The 23,799-nt window shown below is 42.5% G+C and overlaps 1 protein-coding gene across 6 annotated transcripts in view; it reads right to left on the minus strand.

Annotated features, from left to right (window-relative positions):
• Positions 1-66: 66 nt before the first annotated feature.
• LOC140403472 (wings apart-like protein homolog) overlaps positions 67-23,799 on the minus strand; it is a 216,573-nt gene continuing 192,840 nt past the window's right edge. For all 6 annotated transcript variants that reach the window (XM_072491368.1, XM_072491370.1, XM_072491371.1 and 3 more), the window contains exons 15-19: positions 18,859-19,020; positions 16,323-16,527; positions 13,117-13,205; positions 11,986-12,081; positions 67-9,004 (exon numbers count right to left, since the gene is read on the minus strand). In XM_072491368.1, the coding sequence (XP_072347469.1) occupies positions 8,939-9,004; positions 11,986-12,081; positions 13,117-13,205; positions 16,323-16,527; positions 18,859-19,020 (618 nt within the window). In that variant the 3' untranslated portion in view covers positions 67-8,938. The remainder of the gene's footprint in view (positions 9,005-11,985; positions 12,082-13,116; positions 13,206-16,322; positions 16,528-18,858; positions 19,021-23,799) is intronic.

Below are 23,799 nucleotides of genomic sequence, written 5' to 3' on the forward strand. Positions count from 1 at the left end.
TTGTGTCCTTTTATTTATACCCTATAAAAAGTATGCATACAGAAGAAAACAAGCTACAGCATCAACTGTACTGAAAGTAGCAATTTTTATTTGAGTTAAAATTATTTACAGGTAACCAAAGACATACTTCATGAAACTGGTACAAACTCTATTTCCTGCCATTTGGCTTTTACTCTGAAAGATTGCAACTGAGAAATACTGTATAAAATAAAAATAGGATCGGATTCTGAAAAGTATTTCTACCATTCTAAATTTCCAATTGCCAATATTTACACAACTATTTACAAAAAGTCATTTTTAAAATTTATTTCAAACTCATTCTGATTATGCCCTCGGATACCCTTTGCAGTCATGTGATTACAACTGAATGGAATGAAAACAATCTAAGTGTAGACGCTGGAGTTTTACTAATGTGAAAAACCCCATGAGTAAATAACAGTGCACAGAGAGTGCTGCCACTAGATCTTGGACCAAGTGGCTGCAATTTCATGTGGAACTGCATCAGAAGTAACCTCCACACCAAAAAAATACTTCAGCAACAGCTCTCATTCACAAAACTACAACCAAACTGGGATTTTGTCATACTGAAACATGTTAACAGGCCAATGGGCAGCTGAATCCTGATAAATGCACACTTAGACGCCTATGAAATTTATCAATTAGAAATTTGCTGCTTAAATACACAAGATATATTGGAAGTCTACAAAACTATAGGAAAACCTTCCAGTTACAGGGCAGCCATTTCACCCATTCCAACTTCCATAAATTGGGAGGATTGGATTACAGGATTGGAGTTGTGCAGGGCCAAAAACAACATGGCCTAGCTGAGAAATAAACTCTTTGAAGTTCTACGGAGTTTTAATTGCCCCTCCCATTAGAACAAATATTTTATAGCATTTCTCTGCTGAATGTCAACTCGTTGAGAAGCAAACTCAAAATTGGTTTAATATCCCACTGCTGGAGACTTTAAACATCAGCCATGTCGCAGATTTCAATTTTAAGATCAACATCTCCTTCCTGAATTCCCAGAGTTGGAGCACATGCACCTCCACTACACAACAGGTTCCAAAACTGCTATCACCTTAAACCGAGGAATGCTATGCAAAGTTCAGGATGTCTAGATTGCGTGCATGTCAACAAATGTAGCAAATGGTTTTGAAACTGGATTAATGCAAGCAAATGAAACGGTTTCTCTGTTCTCACAACAATTAAATTCACACATTCTGCACACTAAACAAAACCAAAGTGAGAAAAATCTTGGATAGATGAGTAATTTAAACAACAGCTGTGGAAAGTATCTGACGTAATGCAATTCTATCCTTATTACAGAGGTGCATTTATGTTGAGGCATCTGTCGGGAGTCCCCAAGCCCAGCAGCAGACTATAAAGTGAATTTAATTCATAGGCACATATTATTTTGTATTAAAAGTACATCTAATGCCACATAATGGATGTGGTTAATTGAAACATTTATTGGACACATTTTCTTCGTTCTCAACTCATTGCAAATGTATTGTAAAGAGGAATATAGTGATAAATGGGGCAATTTAATTACAATCCAGATTTCCAAAATAACTAGCTTAATTTTAATTTTTCAAAACATTATCAGATGATTGGTAATTAAAACCGAGAATGGTTTTCCACAGTTGTTGCACACATGATCAATGAATGCCTGAGCTACAAGTAGACAGGTCTGACCTTTTGTTAAAATAATACTTTGATTTCAAATGATTCTCAATCAGAGAATCACAGGCATGCCAGCTGCATCATAAAGTTTGTGCATATATTCAAGGATCTCAATTTACTCATTAATTTTGGCAACAAAAACTCAGTTATTTTGCAGGAAAACTCGAAATAGTAATTGCTATTGAAATATAACCCTCTATAAAGCTTTAACGGATTATACAGGAAAATGGGAATGGCGATGGTGCCACTCATTGGCGGCTGAATATTCGATCAGGCTGGGCTTTTGAATAACATTTCTTCCCTCATTTGCTTTAATGCAATTTACTTGAAATATATCTCTTCAGATATTCCAACTTAAAAAATCCACTATTGCCACAAATCACTTCAATTCCTCTTCCTACACCAAGTTCCTCTGGTGGAAAACAGAATTAAACGAGTGGAACTTTAAATCACTGTCTGTTGCAGCCAGCGGTTGTGGTGATGGTTACCCATTAGCCCTATGGCATGTGACACCAGCTAAAGACACCATTTACCAGAATCTGTCAACACCTTCCAGTTCAAAACCAAACTTTTAATTGAATTTTATCAACTGACAAAGTTTTCACTATGACTATTTCAGCTCGTCCTCTCGTTCTGGAATGATCTGAAAACCCAAACTTTGGTTTACAATATAATTAATATATTTCTAATTTACATAAATTCTCCAAAGCCATCTATTAAGGCATTTATGTTTTAAATTCTCACCAATACAGTAATTACAAAGTCCCAAACCTTTTATAAATAAATGAACATTGAAAGGGCTCATCTCCCAAAGTAAGTTCAGCTTTAAAAAGTCTCAACTGAGCAGAAAAAAGATAAAATTGTAAAACCAAACCAAATAATTGCAAAAATAAAGGATAGAGTTGACTGAGCTACTGAATGCTTGTTTTCATGCTGTTAGCATGAATGAGGTTCGCCCACTCCCAAAACAAGATCAAAAGAAGGGAGTTTGAAGGGAAGACTGAAAAACCTCAGGGTATGCGGATAATCCCAAGCCAACAAAGAATGCCATTTCCCTCAAGCTATCCATAAAGCAACGTGAACGCAAATAGTGAAAAAAAAGTTGAATTCATGAAACAATTGTTAGAATCGGTGACATTCTTCAATTGAGACACAAGCAAAAGTTGTCACCTTTTGGTAAATTTCCTCCTTGGTAAATGATATGGAGACTCCTGCCCATAAACATCTATTTCTATTCCCAAACTCAATGCACAGCTCCAGAAGCATTTACAAATATAAAAGTATATTTCCAAAACATCACCAGAATAACTTTATACAGCTGGGTTAGGAAGTGTGGAAATATCCAGCTGCAGATTACCAGAAATCTTTATTTATCAGATGTGGAATGGATTTTGAGCAACATCAGTACCTGCTAATTGAAATGTATCCAAACTTGATCACCCAGCAGCACAGGTTGTAGATTTAAAAGTTTTAATACAACACCGAATAGTAATTTGAGCCCGTGCCATTTTCAGGACAATTGCAGCATTGAGGCAATCCTGCATATTAATGTTGACATTACCCGATTCTACAAAGAGTGAAGCACTGATGATCCATCCACAGCTAAAAGCAATTTTTGCCCAGGGCCCATATGAACACGTCATGTTCAAATGCACAGCTTTATAAATTTGGGCTTTAATAACTTGATTTGAAAACTGGGGAGAGAGAAAACCTACAGGAATGGTTGCAACAAAATATTTAGTCAATTACACCCATCATATCAGTCAGGTACCTGAATTGGCAGCTACCCATGACCAGGAAGATCTCTCTCCTTCCCAGATAACAATGAACTGCATTTTTTTAAAATCCGAGGAATCAAGCTGTAAATACAGACTTAAATTGAATAAATTATCAATGTCTCCATTTAATTTGAAGCCTAGTACTAAATGAATACTACAATGTTTGGGTTAGAAGCAGATCAGAATACATTAATGCTTCAAAATTGTGCCAAACTTGGAATATGAACAATGGAAATATGGTTCCTCCATGACAATGACTGAGTAGGGTAACTGGGGTAATAATTCAGAATTCCAATATTTATCGAAAACCAAGATTTGGCTATAGCAAATAGAAGCACACTAATTAAAAGAACCAGTGTCGAATCTATGCAGATTACAATCCAGAATTAAACTGAAGTTGTATCTGATTAAAACTATTAAAAGTGTCTTCACAAATATAAAAATGGCTTTAAAATCTCAGACCCAGGACTCTTATTTGAGAACAATTACAGTTGATGAGAATATTTATCAACCTAAAAACATTTAGAGGCTGAGACACCAACATCCACAAGAAGTCAAGAACTATGACAGGAACTGTGCTCACAGCTTTCAACAACTGACTGAAGTGAATATAAGTAAAGCTATGAACCTCAATTTGAGTAATCTGGGTAAACTGCAGGAACAGCCTTTAAAACAATGCAGCAATTTTCTTTTTTAAATTCAAGAAAACCTATTCCATGTGGGCTACTAAACTTTGTGTGGCCTCTCCAAAACAAAATTAGAATTTACACAAGGTGAATCCTGGAAGAAACACCATAGCAGCTGGAACGTCTGATAACAGGACCATACTCTTCAAGCAACAGGATGTCTGATACCTTGACCCAGTAGGAAAATAGGTCTTCAAGCAATAATTGGAAAAAAAACTGCTGCAACAAACACTGCGAAAGTATGCTCCACTCACCCAATATATATGTTGTGTCTCTACTAATTCTGATTCATTTTGAACACAGATGTATTTCCATATACCCATAACTGTCAAGCTGGCACTATGCAGCTTAAGACCAGATTAGTCAAGATCAAATCATGAGCTTTCGATCATCATAATTAAAATTATTCTTGGGAAATGGGAGGTGCAGAAATACTACATTTACAAGAAAAACAAGCATGAACATCAGTGAAGAAAAGCAGCAAGGTTCACGGCCAATATCACTGACATGGCTTGAATTAGGCACTGCAACAAACTACTCAGGCGGAAAGAGTGCCTTCACACCCCTCCCCTAATGGGGATATTTCTATGTTCGCCTACCCTAAAACAGGAAGACCTGTAAGAAAGACTCATTCAGCCACCTGCTATTAAGTTAAGTTGAGCAAGAACTGGCATCTGCTCCTCCAGGATATAGATTCTTGGCATGGTAACATGCACAAGCTGAAGAGAGGTTATAGCACACACCAAACCTGGCTTTCAGTTTCTTGAGATTAAACAGAAGTGGGAATAGATCCCTTAAGAGGGCATAATAAATGAACAAAGTGCATGTTATCCAACAGGCTTAAAAAAAACTGTTTCCTTGCACACTCCACATTCAGTCCAGACTGTTGATGATCGATCCTGGACAGAAGCTGGACACTTACCTGCAGGAGGAGGGGCTAGATTCTGGGACCATTCTTTATACATCTCTGAACCTTAATAATAAGCAGTATTGACAATCCCTAGGAATGGCCCTGGAGACTGACGAGTCACAAAATAAAGGCAGGGAGCAAAACAATGGGGATGGAGAAAGACATATAATTTTATTGTAATATATATCATCTGCATAGTTCTTAATCGCCCTGAATAAAATAACTTCCCTGACCAACAGCTTAGAGGTGAGGTTTCACAATCAGCCTAAGTCTGATGTAATCAGAAACTGAAGACTGGCTAAACAGCAGACACACGAGACCTGTTTCACACAAAATCGACTTGTGCCAACGTCTTACCAAATAGTTCCAGCAGATGGTTCTGCTCATTTTGGAAGGACAGTTAAGCAGACACTCGATTATCTTGGTCTATAATTTCTCCAATCTACATTCCCAGGTATTTCTCAAAATGTCACTGGAGGGAATGGAACACAGCACTTTGGGCATACTGCAGCAAAATGGAGGTCACTCAGGTCAACTACAGTTAAGCAAATGCAAAACAATTTTTTTTTCTACTGCCATTATTTTACCTTAATTCCAATTTCAAAACAGCATCCCCTAATGATCAGTGCACCGTTTCCACTTGTCCCACCAACTTCCTTTATTGCCTCAAAGAGACAATACATAAAGCCAATTTGTTGATGAACTGTGAGCAGCTTTTTGCAACAAACATTTATTATGGAGACCCTCTAATTAAAAATAAAATGCACACAGTATCCTGAAAGACAGGAGACACCAGTCTATGTTCGGTTAGAAGTTGGGTTCCTGAGGTTAACATATTGTGCCGCCTCCTGGTCCTCTTCAGCGTTTCTTTCATGTTACATAATTGTTTTAAATTTGAGAGCATCAATGAGGGATGTTCAATATCTGGTGAAAAATATGCCAACTTCTCAGCAAGTTACAAAACAATTTGTCCTCTTTGCTGTTACTGCTGATTATCAATTAGTAATTACCATTAAAATCCAGCTACTGTAAGGCTGGCTGGATCATACTTCTCACTAAGTAAAAGCAGCAATTAAATTAATTCCTAATCACTTTTTTAAAAAACAAACAAAATGACAGGAGTAGGGTGAAACTTGGTTGATTACCATAAGGATCAGGATACTTTGTCAATGCTTATCCCAATCCTTCAGTGATTGGTTTTCCACAACTAAATAATTAATACTTGTGATCATCCACACAAGTACACTGAACAGATAGCCTTGAACCAGAACATACTCCCGCCTCAACGATCTTCAGAGCAAGCTTCTTCCAATGTTGTCAAGGAAAAACAGCATTTCTTTCCATGAAAACCTTTCAGATTCAGAAGCACAAGTAGCATTAGAATGGTGAGGCAAAGAATGGTCTCCTCCTGTGGTGTAGTTCTGATGACGAGGCCACAAGCTGTAAATCTCAATGGAAAGTCTCAAGATGAGAACACTGTCGAACAAATCCAACGTCCACTTACACATTTCCAGGTCTTGGCTCCTTCGCCAGTCGAACATTAATTGAATACAGTTCCCACTGTACTCTGTGACGCGATGGAGAATTCAGCTTGCATTTTTGCTATGGATGTTCAGATTGAGAAGGTGCAAAATGAGTCCATTTGGTAAATTGAAGTATTGATGCAATCTCAAATCCAACAGAAAAAGAAAGTTTCTGTAGGGTCGCTTGCTGACAGGTGCAGCATGAAGTCTAAAAGGGTAATCTTCCACAGCATTATTTTCATTGTAAATCATGCCCCAGGGAGGATTAGTTGCACCAAGTTTTCCCTCATATTACTTTCTTTAACAGTCCAAAGTTCTTTTGTCAGTATCAAAATTAAACCAGTTACCATCTAGAAGGTTAAATCAGACTGGACATCCTGTGAAGGTCAGTGAGTATGGGTAGACTGTCAGCTTTTGGAGCAAATCCATTACCCGATCACAAGATGAGATAGATGTCTGCCAATTTAGACTGTCCCAAATCGAGGACAGAAACGTAGCTGAGCCCCTGGTCTTACCGGTGAACATTACTGCCTTCAGGACTCGGAAGTTTGGTTTTTAATCTTGTGGAAAGAAACCATCAACTTCAGAATTTAAGACATTTAACATTTTCAACACGGCTATTGGTAGACCTACCGATACAATGATTCAACTTTACCGCCCACCCTGGAACACATTTCCCTATTAGACCAGTTTGATATGGAAATTAAGGTGCATCTGTGCTCTCTCAGATCTCCTGGATTAGCTGCAAAATCTTCACAGCTAATTCAATTTAGAGGAGAGAGGAGAAGAGAATGGAGTGATAGTGGAGACGGCACATGCCAATAGCTACCTCCTCTGCTCTGTAGGATTGCCCTGTATCCTGAAATTATCAGCGAAGGCAGCGGAAATTTCAACTAAACCTAAAAATATTATCAGCAAGATCAGATTTGGACCTGCCCTGTTCTCGTGAAAACTCAGCTGAAGGAAATTTAGCTGAGAGCCAATATATTTAGATCATGAACCTATGACTGCATTTCACATACCGGTACTTCCTGTTCTCCAGATCTGACTATTTCCTGTATTTGATACAACTAAAGACAAGAATTTCCTGCATTAGGTGAGTTTCTGAAGAAAATGAACATGGTTTCACTCCAGTCTTCAAACTCACAGCTGCTTCTGGATGGTTCTCAGTATTACATAGTCAGACTCAAAAACAGACCAGGATATCAACACATTCAAAGTGGAAACAAAGACTAGTCACAACCCAAATTTGGCAAATAATTATTAAAGGATAGCAGCTGATAGCTCTGCAGCACTCTAGCAGTTACCCTGAAATACGCACCTTACTTGTACAATTCTCTATAGCCCCACTGATACTCCATCCCACAGATAATCCCAGGTAACTGAATACAAAGTCAGGCTTGGAATTAGCCATGGCTGACGTGCTTTCCCAGTTGAACTCTGAAATGATTTTACTTTCGAATAAAGGCTTTTGAACCAAATACTCATCCAATACGTGATGTCACAGTATTCTTGACAAATCCAGATTGTTATTGATAGCTTATTAGGGGCCATTCATTTTAATGCAAGCTGAACAGACCAGAGGAATTAGAGCAAGTCTCATCAACTTTTATAATAATTATATATCTGTATTAAGCAACTCTATATATAGATCACGAGTCAAAACGTAAACAGCTCAAATCTGTTCAGCTTGCAGTAAAGCAAATAACCATTCTAGAGGGTTGCATAACTTTTCTGGTGGAAGGTGAGTTCGTTGTCAATCCCCCACATACTCCATGTTCATGACCAATGATTACCATAAACAATCTCTCCATTTATAAGGTAACCATAACAAAAACATGTATGGCGCAAGATTTATTCCATACCCACACTAGACCCATAAATTTGATCAATGAAAAATCACTAAATACTCTGGTATGACCAAGGTCATTAACTTCAATTCTGAATTTTGATGTTGCAGGATAGAACCTCCAAATGATAAGAATGAGGTTGATTGTAACCCTATGGGTATGGAATAATTAGCTCTATATACTACCATCACATTTGCCCAATAACAAAAAAATAAAAAGCACATGTCATTCATCCTCAGATCTGCCTTTTCCTCATTTCACTCAACCGGACTGAATCTGCTCGGTCAGTCAAGCACTGCTTGTTTTGGTCAGACTGTGCAATGGCCATGGTTTCCTTCAGAAGCAAGATCACTGACAAAGCAGGGTGCGACATTCCTTTGGAGTTTTCCTCATTTGGACAGTGGGGATGGGTGGAGTGGTCTTTTCCATAGGAGCTGGTTGACGAGGGAGCGGTTAACTCCAAGGGACAGAGCACAGCCTATCTGCAGCAGAAACCCATTGTCCTTTAGCAGTGATCCAGGTATTCAATCACTCGTGAGATGGACTTCTGTCCCGTCGTTCCCACAGCACACTGGAGGGAGGAGAGAAAATATATGAGACGCATGGTGCAGATGGTTGACTCATAGGTAGGTATTTGTAAGAGGCTTCCCCACCGTCACAACACATCAGTTCCATCCTACTGTGTAACATTTAAGATTTAAAAAAAAAAAAAAAAAGGATTTTGTAAAAGAGTAAATTTCCCAGTAAAAATAAACAAAACTAAAACCACACACTTGTTTGTATGTATCACAAAATGAGTCAATTAAACTGGGAGAGCTTGCTGAAATCTTTTCACGGTCATGCGAGCAGAGTTGTCACTATCAGCTACCAGTTTCTTCTCAGAGGGTCATTAGACTTTGGAATTCTCTTCCCCATTGAGCAGCAGTGGAAGCAAAGTCATTGAATATATTCAAGATTGATTTACAGATTTTTGATCGACAAGGGAGTCAAGAATTATAGGGGGCAGATACGAATTGCAGTAAGGGTAGTATCAGGTCAATCAAAGAAAAAAGAAAAGGAACAGGCCCTTTGGCCCTCCAAGTCTGCACCGATCATGATGCCTATCCAACCTTAAACCTTCTGCACTTCCGGAGTCCATCTGCTCTAGTCCCATTCTATTTATGTATTTGTAAAGACGTCGCTTAAATGTCACGATCATATCTGCTTCCACCACCTCCTCCAGCAGCAAGCTCCAGGCACCACTACCCTCTGGTGTAAAAAACTTCCCTCGCACATCTCTAAACTTTGCCCCTCACACCTTAAACCTATAGCCCTCAGTAATTGACTCTTCCACCCTGGGAAAAAGTTTCTCACTATCCGCTCTGTCTATGCCCCTCAATTTTGTAGACTTCTATCTGGTCGCCCCTCAACCTCCGTCATTCCAGTGAGAACAACAGAGTTTATCCAACTTCTCCTCATAGCTAATGCCCTCCATACCAGGAATCATTCTGGTAAACCTCTTCTGTACCCTCTCCAAAGCTCCACATCCTTCTGATAGTGTTGCGACCAAAACTGAACACTATAAGTGTGGCCTAATTAAGGTTCCATGCAGCTGCAGCATGACTTGCCAATTTTTATACACAGTGCCTCGGCCGATGAAGGCAAGCATGCTATATGCCTTCTTGACTATCTTCTCCACCTGCATTGCCACTTTGTGACCTGTGGACCTGCAAGTCCAGATTCTTCTGCCTGTCAATACTCTTAAGGATTCTGCCATTTACTGCATATTTCCCACCTGTATTAGACTTTCCAAAATCCATTACCTTACATTTGTCCGGATTAAACGCCATCTGCCATCACTCCGCCCAAGTCTCTAACCAACCTATATCCTGCTGTATCATCAGACAGTCCTCATCGCTATTCACAATTCTACCAGCCTTTGTGTCGTCCGTAAACTTACTAATCAGACCAGTCACATTTTCCTCAAAATCATTTATATAAACTACAAACAGAAAAAGGTCCCAGCACTGATCCCTGTGGAACACGAGTCACAGAATCCCATTGAGATGGATAGAAAGCTGGTTAGCAGACAGGAAGCAAAACATGGAATAAATGGTCATTTTACTGATTGGCAGGCAGTGACTAGTGGGGTACCGCAGGGATCTGTGCTAGGACCCCAACTGTTCACACTATATATTAATAATGATTTGGACGAGAGAACTAGATGTATTGTCTCCACATTTGCAGATGATACAAGTTGGGTGGGAGGGTGATCTGTGAGGAGGATGCAGAAATACTTCAGCAGGATTTGGCCAGGCTGAGTGGGCAGATGGTAGATGCAGTATAATGTGGATCAATGTGTGGCCATCGGCTTCAGTAGCAAAAATAGGAAGGCAGATTATTTAAATGGGTGTAATTTGAGAGAGGTGGATACTCAGCAATATCTTGGTGTCCTCGTGCATCAGTCGCTGAAAGTAAGCGCACAGGTACAGCAGGTATGTTGCCCTTCAGGGGCTGGTTTAGCACAAGGCTAAATCGCTGGCTTTGAAAGCAGACCAACCCAGGCCAGCAGCACGGTTCAATTCCCGTACCAGCCTCCCCGAACAGGCGCCGGAATGTGGCGACTAGGGGGTTTTCACAGTAACTTCATTAGAAACCTACTTGTGACAATAAGCGATTATCGTTATCATATCACAGCGAGAGGATTTGAGTATAGGAATGGAGATGTTTTACTGCAATTGTATAGGGCATTTGTGAGGCCACACCTGGAGTATTGTGTGCAGTTTTGGTGTCCTTGCTATGGAGTGACTGCAGCAAAGGTTTACCAGACTGATTCCTGGGATGGTGAGACTGTCATATGAGGAGAGACTAAGTCGGTTAGGATTACATTCATTGGAGTTTAGAAGAATGAGAGGGGATGTGATAGAAACTTATAAAATTCCAACAGGATTAGACAGGTTAGATTTAGAAAGAATGTTCCCGATGGTGGGACAGTGCAGAACTAGGGATCATAGTTTGAGGACTTCTAGGGCTCAGGTGAGCAATAATCTCACCCAGAGAGTGGTGAATCTGTGGAATTCACTACCACAGAAAATAGTTGAGGCCAAAATGTTGTGTAATTGCAGGAAGGAATTAGATACAGCTCTTGGGCTAAAGAGATCAAGGGATATGGGGGGGGGGGGGCAGGATCATGGTATTGAACTTGATGGTCAGCCATGATAATAACGAATGGCAGAGCAAGCTCAAAGGGCTGAATGGCCTCATCCTGCTTCTATTTTCTATGTTTCTAGGTAAGATGGTTTTCCTCCCGAAGAAACAAGTTGAATAGAATTCATAGAGTAGAAAAGAAAATGATGATAAACAGGAGCATCTGTCACTGTTCTAATGAGGTATTGTTAAAAATATCTGTTGTGGGGCAGTGTTGGAGAAAGAGACACAGCAAAGTAAGGACAACTCTTCACGTCTGTGGGTGTTTGCCAGAAACCAGAATTTGAGCTTTCCACTGGAGCAGAGCACCAATTTCCCATTGAAATGAATATCTGCATTTGTCACTCGGCCAACTCTCACACTTACCGTAAGATTCATGAAATTCAAAAACTTATGCAACATCTCAGTCATAATGGAGAAGTCACCTTCAGGTAAAAGCTCCCTCACAGTAGTGACATTAACCTAAAAGAACATAAAAAACATTAAGATTCAGGGAAATGTTGGGTTTTAGCATCAGTTTTAGAGCTTGGGATAGACAGTAGTTCACAGAATCCTAGAATCCCTACAGTGCAAGGAGGCCATTCGGCCCATCGAGTCTGCACCAATCCTCTGAAAGAACACTCCATCCAAGCTCGCTCCCCCACCCTATCCCTGCAACACTATAATAATAATAATAATCGCTTATTGTCACAAGTAGGCTTCAATGAAGTTACTGTGAAAAGCCCCTAGTCGCCACATTCCGGCACCTGTTCGGGGAGGCAACCCCACTACAACCCCACCTAACTTTTGGATACGAAGGAACAATTTTAGCACGGACAATCCACCTAACCTGTATATATTTGGACTGTGGCAGGAAACAGGAGCAATCCACATAGATACAGGGAGAATGTGCTAACTCCACACAGTCACCCAAGATTGGAATCAAACCCGGTCTCTGGCCGTGAGGCAGCAGTACTAACCACTGCGCCACCATGACCGGTCACATGTAGACAGATCCAGCTCACCACCCAGGATAATTGGTATTAAATGGGTTAATTCAGGACATGGCAATTTAGGAATAATTACTAAGGGCCATCACACTACCTACCCAGCTTCCAGATACCAAAACAATTATAATTACCAGTATCTTGGACTAGAATGCGGGGGGGGGGTTCAGCCAGGGTGCTGACTGCTACTGTTGGAAGTGCACGTGGTGTCAGAGTTGGCCGTGGTACCCAGTTATCAATATCCTGTTGATACTCACAGTCAGGCAGGAAGTGGTAATGGAAGCACCGGCAACACCATGGAACTGGACCCCAGCCACAATCTGTGACAACATGACAACTAACAATTACAGACTCCTGCCCCCAAATAAACTATGGACTCTGATGTGCTCTGCTCAAATCATGACTCGCCTGTCTGCACTGCTTATTTATAAATAAAAAATTAAATTAGTAAACAGAACATAAAACAGGTTTTGATTCAAAACCATCGCCAAAAGGTGATGCCCTTACTCACCGGACTTTCTTGACAGAGGCAACCAAGAAGCAGTGCTGTGTATGAGGCCACAATGCAGTCCTCCATGTGCTTTCCAGCATGCTGCAGGGCTGGAAAAGATGATACAAATTTATCCAACACTTTTCAACAACAGTGCAGCTGCATTGGTGGGATTGGTGGAAGTGGAGGTGGGAATATTGAGGGGGAGGGGGGGAAAGAAGTTTGGGTCTGAGGTTTCAAATGATGAAAGCATTGTTAGAGTATGCTAGCACTGCCCTGTTGTCACAAGGATTCATACCTTGTCTCATACACATTTTAAATGCAACATTTGTTGGCACCCTGCTTTGAACATTTGAGCTTCAAGGGCTGGTTTTTGTTTTTGCTCTCAATTAAAAATGAAAATCGCTTATTGTCACAAGTAGGCTTCAAGTGAAGTTACTGTGAAAAGCCCCAAGTCGCCACATTCCGGCGCCTGTTCGGGGAGGCTGGTACGGGAATTGAACCCGCGCTGCTGGCCTTGGTCTGCTTTACAAGCCAGCTGTTTAGCCCACTGTGCTAAACCAGCCCCTAAATGGCAGCCAACAGTAAAATCGAGGAGCCAATGAATCTTGGATGAACTTTATTTAATGCTCAGTTTCCCCAACTGTCCTGATTTCTGCAGAACAATTAAAATAAACACAGCTCACAATGTTCCTCACTCCAGCATTTAAATGCCTAAAATACAGTAAGCATTGAGTTTTGCTAATGTACAAGGTGTGAAACAACAAGTTTATCAAATTCAGCAGATTGACTGAGATTATTATTATTAATTTGTTAGAACAGTGATTACATCAAAGACAACTTATGTTCCAGAAATTACATCCTGGGGTCAAATCAGAAATCAAACAGAACAAAATATCAGCTTTGGGCATCTGCTTATTGTAGTGGCAAGCAAATGCATGGTTATTTAGTGAACTTCAATGGTGTATATCCAGTGTTAGAGACAATAGCATCCAATAGTTATTGCAAATATAAAGGGAACCTCATTAAAAAGAAAATGCTACACAGATGGTTCCAACGTGAGGAAAATCAGATAAAATGCCTTCGCTTAGCGCTCCACAAACTGTTTTGTACAGTAAGCAGTGGTCAGGAGAAAGGAAATGGAGTGAGCAGCCAGGGATGATTGCTCCTCTGTGTTAAGCACAAGCCAGGCGGCAATGGAACTTGCAGCTATACTAAACTCATGGCTCCGACCACTGCAAGTAAAGCAGAAAAGGTCGGATTAATCCGATAGAGGTGTAGATTCCAGATGTGGCCAAAGATTTGTGGTTAATACTTCTGAAAGATAAACTGTTCTTGTATGCTCTGATTTTCCAGCCAAATTTCCTTCTGGAACAAGTCAGTTTAATTTCTCCATTTGCGTTTGGAGCTATAACTAATTTCTGCCGCACTCCTTCACAGGGAACGCAAAACAAGCTTAAAAATACGAGAGAAAGCAACACCTTGAAGGACACAAATACCAGAACTGCAGCTGAAAGTCTTGAATCTGGGTAATAACAAATGACAAATGCAACCTTTTTCTATGCTATCAATACGGAGCTGATGCTAACAGACTTCGTGATCTTATTCTGTGCTGAGCAGAGCACAGAATGATCACTTGTGGCATGAAGAACATATTGAATGCAGAACCTGGACAAAGGTAGATATTAGATCATAAGATGTAGGAGAAGAATTAGGCCATTGGGCCCATCGAGTCTGCCCCGCCATTCGATCAGGGCTGATATGTTCCTCATCCCCATTCTCTGGCCTTCTCCCCATAACCCCTGATCCCCTTATCAACCAAGAAATCACCATATTAATCACGAGCACCAGATTTGTGATTGAGGTGCTTTTACCTACAGGGTTACAGACCACGAGCTGGATGGTGAAATCAGACAGAATAGTTATTTCTCAGAACATCAGAACTAGCAACAGGATTGGGAAATTTAGCCTCTCGAGCCTGCTTCACTGTTCAATATGATCATGGCTGATTTCATCATGGCCTCAATTCTTCCGTCCTGCCCGTTCTCCATAACCCTTCAACCCATTACCAATTAAAGATCTGTCTAATTCCTCCTCAAATGTACTCACTGCCCCAGTATCCACCGCACTGAGGTAGCAAATTCCACAGACTCACAACCCTTTGGGAGAAGCAGTTTCTCCTCATCTGTTTTAAATTTGCTAACTCTTAACCTGAGACTATGACCTCTCGTTCCAGAATGAGACAAAGCATCTGCTCCACGTCAAAGTCATCTTATATACCTCAGTTTAAGAGATGCCACTACTTAACAGCACAGCCCAAGAAAACACACAAACCTGCCTCATTCTTTTGTGCCAAGTGAATCTCCCAACAAGGGCTGTCAAAGCCCTCCTCCTCTGAGAAAGCTAATGGAGATCAGCAGCACGATAAACATAGATTGAATACTGATGGGATATCTGCCAATTACAGCTGGTAATAACATTGCCACCATCTTGTAGTTAAGGGCGAAAGGCAAATTACCACATTCATTTAACAAATCCAACACCTGTGCAGAAGGAACTGGAAGTTCTCAACTGTATCATTCATTTACGGTAAAATGATATAATATATATATAGTGATATAGTGTAGATTTATTTGTTCTTAAGGGCAGAACGGTAGCATTGTGGATAGCACAATGCTTCACAGCTCCAGGGTCCCAGGTTCGATTCCGGCTTGGGTCACTGTCTGTGCGGAGTCTGCACGTCCTCCCCGTGTCTGCGTGGGTTTCCTCCGGGTGCTCCGGTTTCCTCCCACAGTCCAAAGATGGCAGGTTAGGTGAATTGGCCAATGATAAATTGCCCTTAATGTCCAAAATTGCCCTTGGTGTTGGGTGGAGGTGTTGAGTTTGGGTAGGTTGCTCTTTCCAGGAGCCGGTGCAGACTCAAAGGGCCGAATGGCCTCCTTCTGCACTGTAAATTCAATGATAATCTATGATTAATCTAGGACAAAGGTTCGGCACAACATCGTGGGCCGAAGGGCCTGTTCTGTGCTGTATTTTCTATGTTCTATGTTCTATTCACTAGAAGCCTCAGAAAAGATGGCTCAAATGAAGTGAATGAGCACAATGCTTTATGGAAATGACTAAAGACGAGCAAATACTTTAAAAGCAAGAAGAGTATAAAATAAATTCACCAATATAGGCATAACATTTTATTTTGAAGCTCTTAATTGCGGAAATATCTTTCTTACCTTTATTCAGGTCAATTTCTTCATCCTCTTCCTCCTTCTTTTCATTCTCGCTCTTGGTACAGTTTTCTGACTGCACCCATTCCAGTGACCCAGCGGTTTCCTGCCACTGGCCACTCTGGTCCTGAGGTGGCACTGGTGTGTCTTTAATAAAGTCATCGGTCTCAGTCTCTGCAAGGCGGGCTGCTCGCTCTCGCTGCAGGAATAACTGTCAGAAAAAACAAACATATTCCCATTAAATCAAGTGTGAACATGCAGAAAGATGCAAGAAAAAAATATTAAGAAGGCCTGTACCATTTTACATGTCTATTAAATATCAACAGCAAGGAAACATGCGGAGATGCCAATCTCCGGACATTCGTTATATACCAGAGCAACAGCTTCAGCTCTTGCAATTTTTTAAAATGTTGAAATCAAAGCAATGAAATCAAGTCAAAATAAAAAATTAAAGTTCTGTCCATGCAGCTGAATTTCTACCCCTGGCAGGACACCCGTTGTATCTGCCTGCAGCTCTGCGCATGTGTTTGCAGAATCCTCAGCAGCAGGTTAACTCAGACAAATACAGAAGTAACTGGTAGTGCAAGATTTGACCACTGGATGACTTTCAACTCAGGCTTGATAATTCCCTGCCCAGATGTGGAATGTGTCTGGAGAATAAATCTTCTTCCGAGGATAACTCTTCACTACCTCTATTTAATATCAAGAAACTTAGAAAGCTCAAACTTAAGCATGTTCAATCAGAATAGAAGCAAACCAATCTGTAAAACTTGGAAGGGCAAATTGGAGAACATACAGAAGCGAAACAGACTGTTTGGCCCAACTGATGTTTATCCGCCACAGGAGCATCCACCCAGCCATCTTCATCACACCCTGCAGCAGACAACAGGAGACTAAAGCGTGGGAAAGTAGCACAGGATGGCACACACACCAGCCTCAGGAGGGATTTCTCAGCCCACTCAATAAGTCTCTACTTTCCAAAATCCACATTGTTATACTTCTAATCATTGAAACAAAGGCTCAAAACATGAACTTGTTCATCTAGCTCAAGCAATTGAGATGCTCTCAGTACAGGTAGTCAAATACTGAGTCAGTAAATTAGCATCTCCTAAACCCTCTATTGGAAACGCTAAATATAGTTCATGAATCAGCAGTAATGGGCAGCAGAGTTTCATCTCACCAGCTGGCACTTCGATTATTTTATATAGATGGAAGGGCACATTGCTTTTAGAAACAGACAAAGCTACTTCCATGATTTTCAATTAGAACATAGAACATTACAGCGCAGTACAGGCCCTTCGGCCCTCGATGTTGCGCTGACCTGTGAAACCACTCTAAAGCCCACCTACACTATTCCCTTATCGTCCATATGTCTATCCAATGACCATTTGAATGCCCTTAGTGTTGGCGAGTCCACTACTGTTGCAGGCAGGGCATTCCACACCCTTACTACTCTCGGAGTAAAGAACCTACCTCTGACATCTGTCCTATATCTATCTCCTCTCAATTTAAAGCTATGGCCCCTCGTGCTAGACATCACTATCCGAGGAAAAAGGCTCTCACTGTCCACCCTATCCAATCCTCTGATCATCTTGTATGCCTCAATTAAGTCACCTCTTATCCTTCTTCTCTCTAACGAAAACAGCCTCAAGTCCCTCAGCCTTTCCTCATAAGATCTTCCCTCCATACCAGGCAACATTCTGGTAAATCTCCTCTGCATCCTTTCCAATGCTTCCACATCCTTCCTATAATGTGGCGACCAGAATTGCACGCAATACTCCAAATGCGGCCGCACCAGAGTTTTGTACAGCTGCAACATGACCTCATGGCTCCGAAACTCAATCCCTCTACCAATAAAAGCTAACACACCGTACGCCTTCTTAACAACCCTCTCAACCTGGGTGGCAACTTTCAGGGATCTATGTACATGGACACCGAGATCTCTCTGCTCATCCACACTGTCAAGAATCTTACCATGAGCCCAGTACTCTGTCTTCCTGTTATTCCTTCCAAAATGAATCACCTCACACTTTTCTGCATTAAACTCCATTTGCCACCTCTCAGCCCAGCGCTGCAGCTTATCTATGTCTCTGTAACTTGTAACATCCTTCCTCACTGTCCACAACTCCACCGACTTTGACATCTGAAATTTACTCACCCATCCTTCTACGCCCTCCTCCAGGTCATTTATAAAAATGACAAACAGCAGTGGCCCCAAAACAGATCCTTGTAGTACACCACTAGTAACTGAACTCCAGTCTGAACATTTGCCATCAACCACCACCCTTTGTCTATTCCAGCTAGCCAATTTCTGATCCAAACTGCTAAATCACCCTGAATCCCATGCCTCCGTATTTTCTGCAGTAGCCTACCGTGGGAACCTTATCAAACGCTTTACTGAAGTCCATATACACCACATCAACTGCTTTACCCTCATCCACCTGTTTGGTCACCTTCTCAAAAAATTCTTACAGGCAGTCAGATTGGACAGGGTACCGGAGACCCTTAGATTTATATATCATTAATATATACCAATACCCACCTGCACCAAGGCCTCGATCGCTCGCACCTGTCCTTCCATCCTTAAGCTATCGTTTCCATCCACAGCACAGAACGAGTCAAAGGAACAAGGTGTTTCCATATCGACAAGACAATGTCTATTGCGAGCACTATGCTCAACAAGGTTAATCAGCAGACCAAGTCCCTGTAGAAGGCAAACACCAGTCACTTCACCTTAAATAGCCAATCACACAGAGCTCATTCAGTTTCCAGGCTGAAAATTTACATTAAAGCTTTGGTGAAGAACTGGACCTAATCCAAAGCGAGTGGTGGTCAAACATCTCCATGCTCGTTCAAGTTCAAAAACTTTCTTTGATTCACATTACTTTTTGGTGAATTAAGCAGCAACGGGGAGACGGGCAGAGAGAGCGAGAGAAAGAGCTGGTAAGCTTCAGGTTTGACTGAAAGAAACTCAATTTACGTAAATTACTTTTCATGCACAAATCCAAGTGCAATGTCATGGGAGTATAAAACAAATCGTGATCAATCATTAAAGGCCAACAGTTTAACCTACATTATATCATGACAGAGAAGAGGGGTTGGAAAGGAGTTTTGTACCTGGAGATGTACGAGAAAGGCATGTCTGTAGCGTCATATTACTTAATACTGGCTTTCCACCTACACAAGGCAGCATAGTGTTGTGATCATGCCCACAGGAACCATCCCTTTTAGATGCAACGTTAAACTGAGGCCCCATCTGCCCCCTTGAGTGGGCGGAGAATATCCCTTTGCACTATTTAGAGATGTGTGCGTGTAAATTGGCTGCCACATTTGTGCAAAGAGGAAGTAAAATCCTAACAATACATCCAAATAGAACGGGGAAGAGTGTGAGGTAGATCGGGAAGAACGCAAAGCAGGTCAGCATCAGTGTCAAGCAGATTGGGAGGAATGCAAAGCTGGTCAGGATCAGTGTGAAGCGGACCGGGAGTAATGCAAAGCAGGTCAGGATCAATGTGAAGCGGACCGGGAGTAATGCAAAGCTGGTCAGGATCAGTGTGAAGCAGACCGGGAGGAATGCAAAGCAGGTCAGGATCAATGTGAAGCGGACCGGGAGGAATGCAAAGCTGGTCAGGATCAGTGTGAAGCGGACCGGGAGTAATGCAAAGCTGGTCAGGATCAGTGTGAAGCGGACCGGGAGTAATGCATGCTGGTCAGGATCAGTGTGAAGCAGACCGGGAGGAATGCAAAGCTGGTCAGGATCAGTGTGAAGCGGACCGGGAGGAGTGCAAAGCTGGTCAGGATCAGTGTGAAGCGGACCGGGAGGAATGCAAAGCTGGTCAGGATCAGTGTGAAGCGGACCGGGAGGAATGCAAAGCTGGTCAGGATCAGTGTGAAGCGGACCGGGAGGAATGCAAAGCTGGTCAGGATCAGTGTGAAGCGGACCGGGAGTAATGCAAAGCTGGTCAGGATCAGTGTGAAGCGGACCGGGAGTAATGCAAAGCTGGTCAGGATCAGTGTGAAGCAGACCGGGAGGAATGCAAAGCTGGTCAGGATCAGTGTGAAGCGGACCGGGAGGAGTGCAAAGCTGGTCAGGATCAGTGTGAAGCGGACCGGGAGTAATGCAAAGCTGGTCAGGATCAGTGTGAAGCGGACCGGGAGGAATGCAAAGCTGGTCAGGATCAGTGTGAAGCGGACCGGGAGGAGTGCAAAGCTGGTCAGGATCAGTGTGAAGCGGACCGGGAGGAGTGCAAAGCTGGTCAGGATCAGTGTGAAGCGGACCGGGAGTAATGCAAAGCTGGTCAGGATCAGTGTGAAGCGGACCGGGAGGAATGCAAAGCTGGTCAGGATCAGTGTGAAGCGGACCGGGAGGTGTGCAAAGCTGGTCAGGATCAGTGTGAAGCGGACCGGGAGGAGTGCAAAGCTGGTCAGGATCAGTTTGAAGCGGACCGGGAGGAGTGCGAAGCAGATCATCATAGCTGTGCGGCAGACTAGAAGTGTGAAGCAGGCCAGGATGTGTGAAGCAGACCATGAGGACTGCGAAGCAGGTCAAGATCATTATGAAACAGACCGGAAGATGTGCAAAGCAGATCAGGTTCAGTGTGAAGAAGACTGGCAGGAGTGCGCAAGTCAGGATCACTGTGAAGCAGGCTGGGAGAAGTGTTCAGGTCAGGATCACTAGGATCCTGACTAGGATCGTTGAAATGAGAGAAAGTGAAAGAAAAACTCAAACTGTGAAATCACAGAAAGGCTGTGAGGTGATTGACCAGTGAGTATTGTAACTTTCTTTCCCATTCTCCAAAGTTTGGAAATTAGTTTAAGCCGCTGGTAAATTAAACCTTTCAATTTTTGTTTGATAAGGTGTAAGCATTTCAATCAGCTCCCAATATTTAAATAAGAGAAGAGTGTAGCTGGCGGGTCTTTATTGAGTAGTTAGTTTTACTATCTTGAGCAGTGGCAGGGTAGCCTTGACAGATGGGGTACATATTCTTTTCCTGGTGGTAACTACAGAATAGTTCCAATGTCCTGGATAACCATATTGGCAGCAAATGCCATCGGTTGCAATGTCAAACTTCCAGAATTTGAGCTGCACTTGGCATCACTACAGGGTATTTATAATGTTGATCGCTTTGTGGATAGTACATTTATAGATGTGTAGCATAAGAGTCTGCAGAAAGAAGGGGAATGGGAAGAAGAAATAGGCAAGCATTGAAGGAGTCCCCTGGATGAGATGGGTTCGACCTAAATAGAGCTTGCATCAATGGCCTTGTGGGGGATTTGCTAGTTCTATTTGGGGAGGTTTTAAACCAACTTGGCATGGGTGTGGGAACCAGGAGGTAATATTTGAGAGGGAGATCAAGAAGTATCAAAGAATATTGGGAAAGACAGATAGAACTAAAGTAGGAAATAGTATTACGTGGATTCAGCCGAAGCTAGAAAGCAATAAAATTGAAAATAGGGTTATAGTGCGTGTATGAGAGTGCGTGGACTGTGATAAATAAGGCAGGTGTGCTGCAGACACAGACAGCCATATGGAAATATAATGTTGTAGCAATAATGGAGGTCTCGCTCAAGGGAAGGCAGAGCTTTATCAAATATTCCTGAATGTTAGGAAAGTAGGAGTGGTGGCAGTATCATGAAGGAGAACATTGTACATAGAACAGACAGTGCAGAAGGAGGCCATTCGGCCCATCGAGTCTGCACTGACCCACGTAAACCCTCATTTCCACCCTATCCCCGTAACCCAATAAACCCTACCTAACGTTTTTGGACACTAAAGGCAATTTAGCGTGGCCAATCGACCCAACCTGCACGTCTTTGGACTGTGGGAGGAAACCCACGCAGACACGGGGAGAACGTGCAGACTCCACACAGACAGTGACCCAGCGGGGAATCGAACCTGGGACCCTGGCGCTGCGAAGCCACAGCACTATCCACTTGTGCTACTGTGCTGCCCAAGTACTGCTGGACAGAGAGAAGGTCCCAGAACAATCTAGACAATCATTTGGCTCAAGCTAATGAACTAAAAAAGATGCAATGATATTGCTCGATAAGAGTCTATAGGCCACCAACCAGTGGGGATGATGTAGAGGAACAAATCTGCTTGTTCATTCGGGGACGTGTGCTTCACTAGCTGGGTCACCATTCATTACCATTCCCAATTTCCCTCAAGGTGCCAGTGAGCTGCCTTCTTGAACCGCTGCAGTCCACATGGCATAGGTACTCCCAGTGCCGTGAGGGACGTCCTTCCACCGAACGAGAGTGAAGGAACAGTGATACGGTTCCAAGTCAGGATGGCGTGTTACTTTGAGGGAAACTTGCAGGTGGTGGGGTTCCCATCCATCCGGTGCCCCTGTCCTTCGAGGTGGCAGTGGTCATAGGTTTGAAGGTGCTGCCTAAGGAACCTTGAGTTCTTGCAGTGCACCTGTAGATGGTGCATTCGGCTGCCAGTGTTCACTGGTGGTGAAGGAAGTGAATGTTTGTGGATGCACTGCTTTGTCCTGGATGGTGTTGGAGCTGCATTCATCGAGGCAAGTGATGTTCCATCACACTCCTCACTTGTGCCTTGTAAATTGCTGACAAGCTATGGGGAGGACCTTTGTTAGGCCTCACTTGGAATATTGCGCACAATTCTGGTCGCCACACTACCAGAAGGATGTGGATGCTTTGGAGAGGGTACAGAAGCGGTTTACCAGAATGTTGCCTGATATAGAGATCATTAGCTATGAGGAGAGGTTAGATAAACTTGGTATGTTCTCACTGGAACGACGGAGGTCGAGAGGCGACCTGATAGAGGTCTACAAGATTGAGTAGCATGGACAGAGTGGATAGTCAGATGCTCTTTCCTCGGGTAGGAGAGTCAAGTACTAGGGGACATAGGTTTAAAGTGCGTGGGGAAAAGTTTAGAACAGATGTGCGAGGCAGTCCATGTCCAAATGCAGCAAGACCTGGACAAAATCCAGGTAAATATACGGAACGCGCTGCCTGGGGAGGTGGTGGGAGCAGGCATGATAGTGGCATTTAAGGGACATCTAGACAAATATATGAATAGGGTGGGAATGGAAGGATACGGACTCCGTAAGTGCAGACAGTTTTGCTTTAGGCAGGTACAATGGTTGGCGCAGGCGTGGCGGGCCGAAGGGCCTGCTCCTATGCTATATTGTTCTTGGAGTCAGGTGGTGAGTTACTTGCCACAGGATTCCCAGCCTCTGACCTGCTCTTGTAGCCACAGTAATTATATGGCTAGTCCAGTTCAGTTTATGGTCAATGGAACCCCCAGTATGTTGATAGTGGGGAATTCAGTGAAGGTAATGCCATTGAATGTCAAGGGCTGATGGTTAGATCATCTCTTCTTGGAGATGGTCATTGCCTGGCACTTGTGTGGCACAAATGTTACTTGCCTGTTGTCAGCCCAATACTGGATTTTGTCCCGGTCTTGCTGCATTTGGACACGGACTGCTTCAGTGTCTAAGGAGTTACCAATGAC

The sequence above is a fragment of the Scyliorhinus torazame genome, chromosome 28 (genome assembly GCF_047496885.1).
Source record: "Scyliorhinus torazame isolate Kashiwa2021f chromosome 28, sScyTor2.1, whole genome shotgun sequence".
In the NCBI taxonomy this organism is placed as follows: domain Eukaryota; kingdom Metazoa; phylum Chordata; class Chondrichthyes; order Carcharhiniformes; family Scyliorhinidae; genus Scyliorhinus; species Scyliorhinus torazame.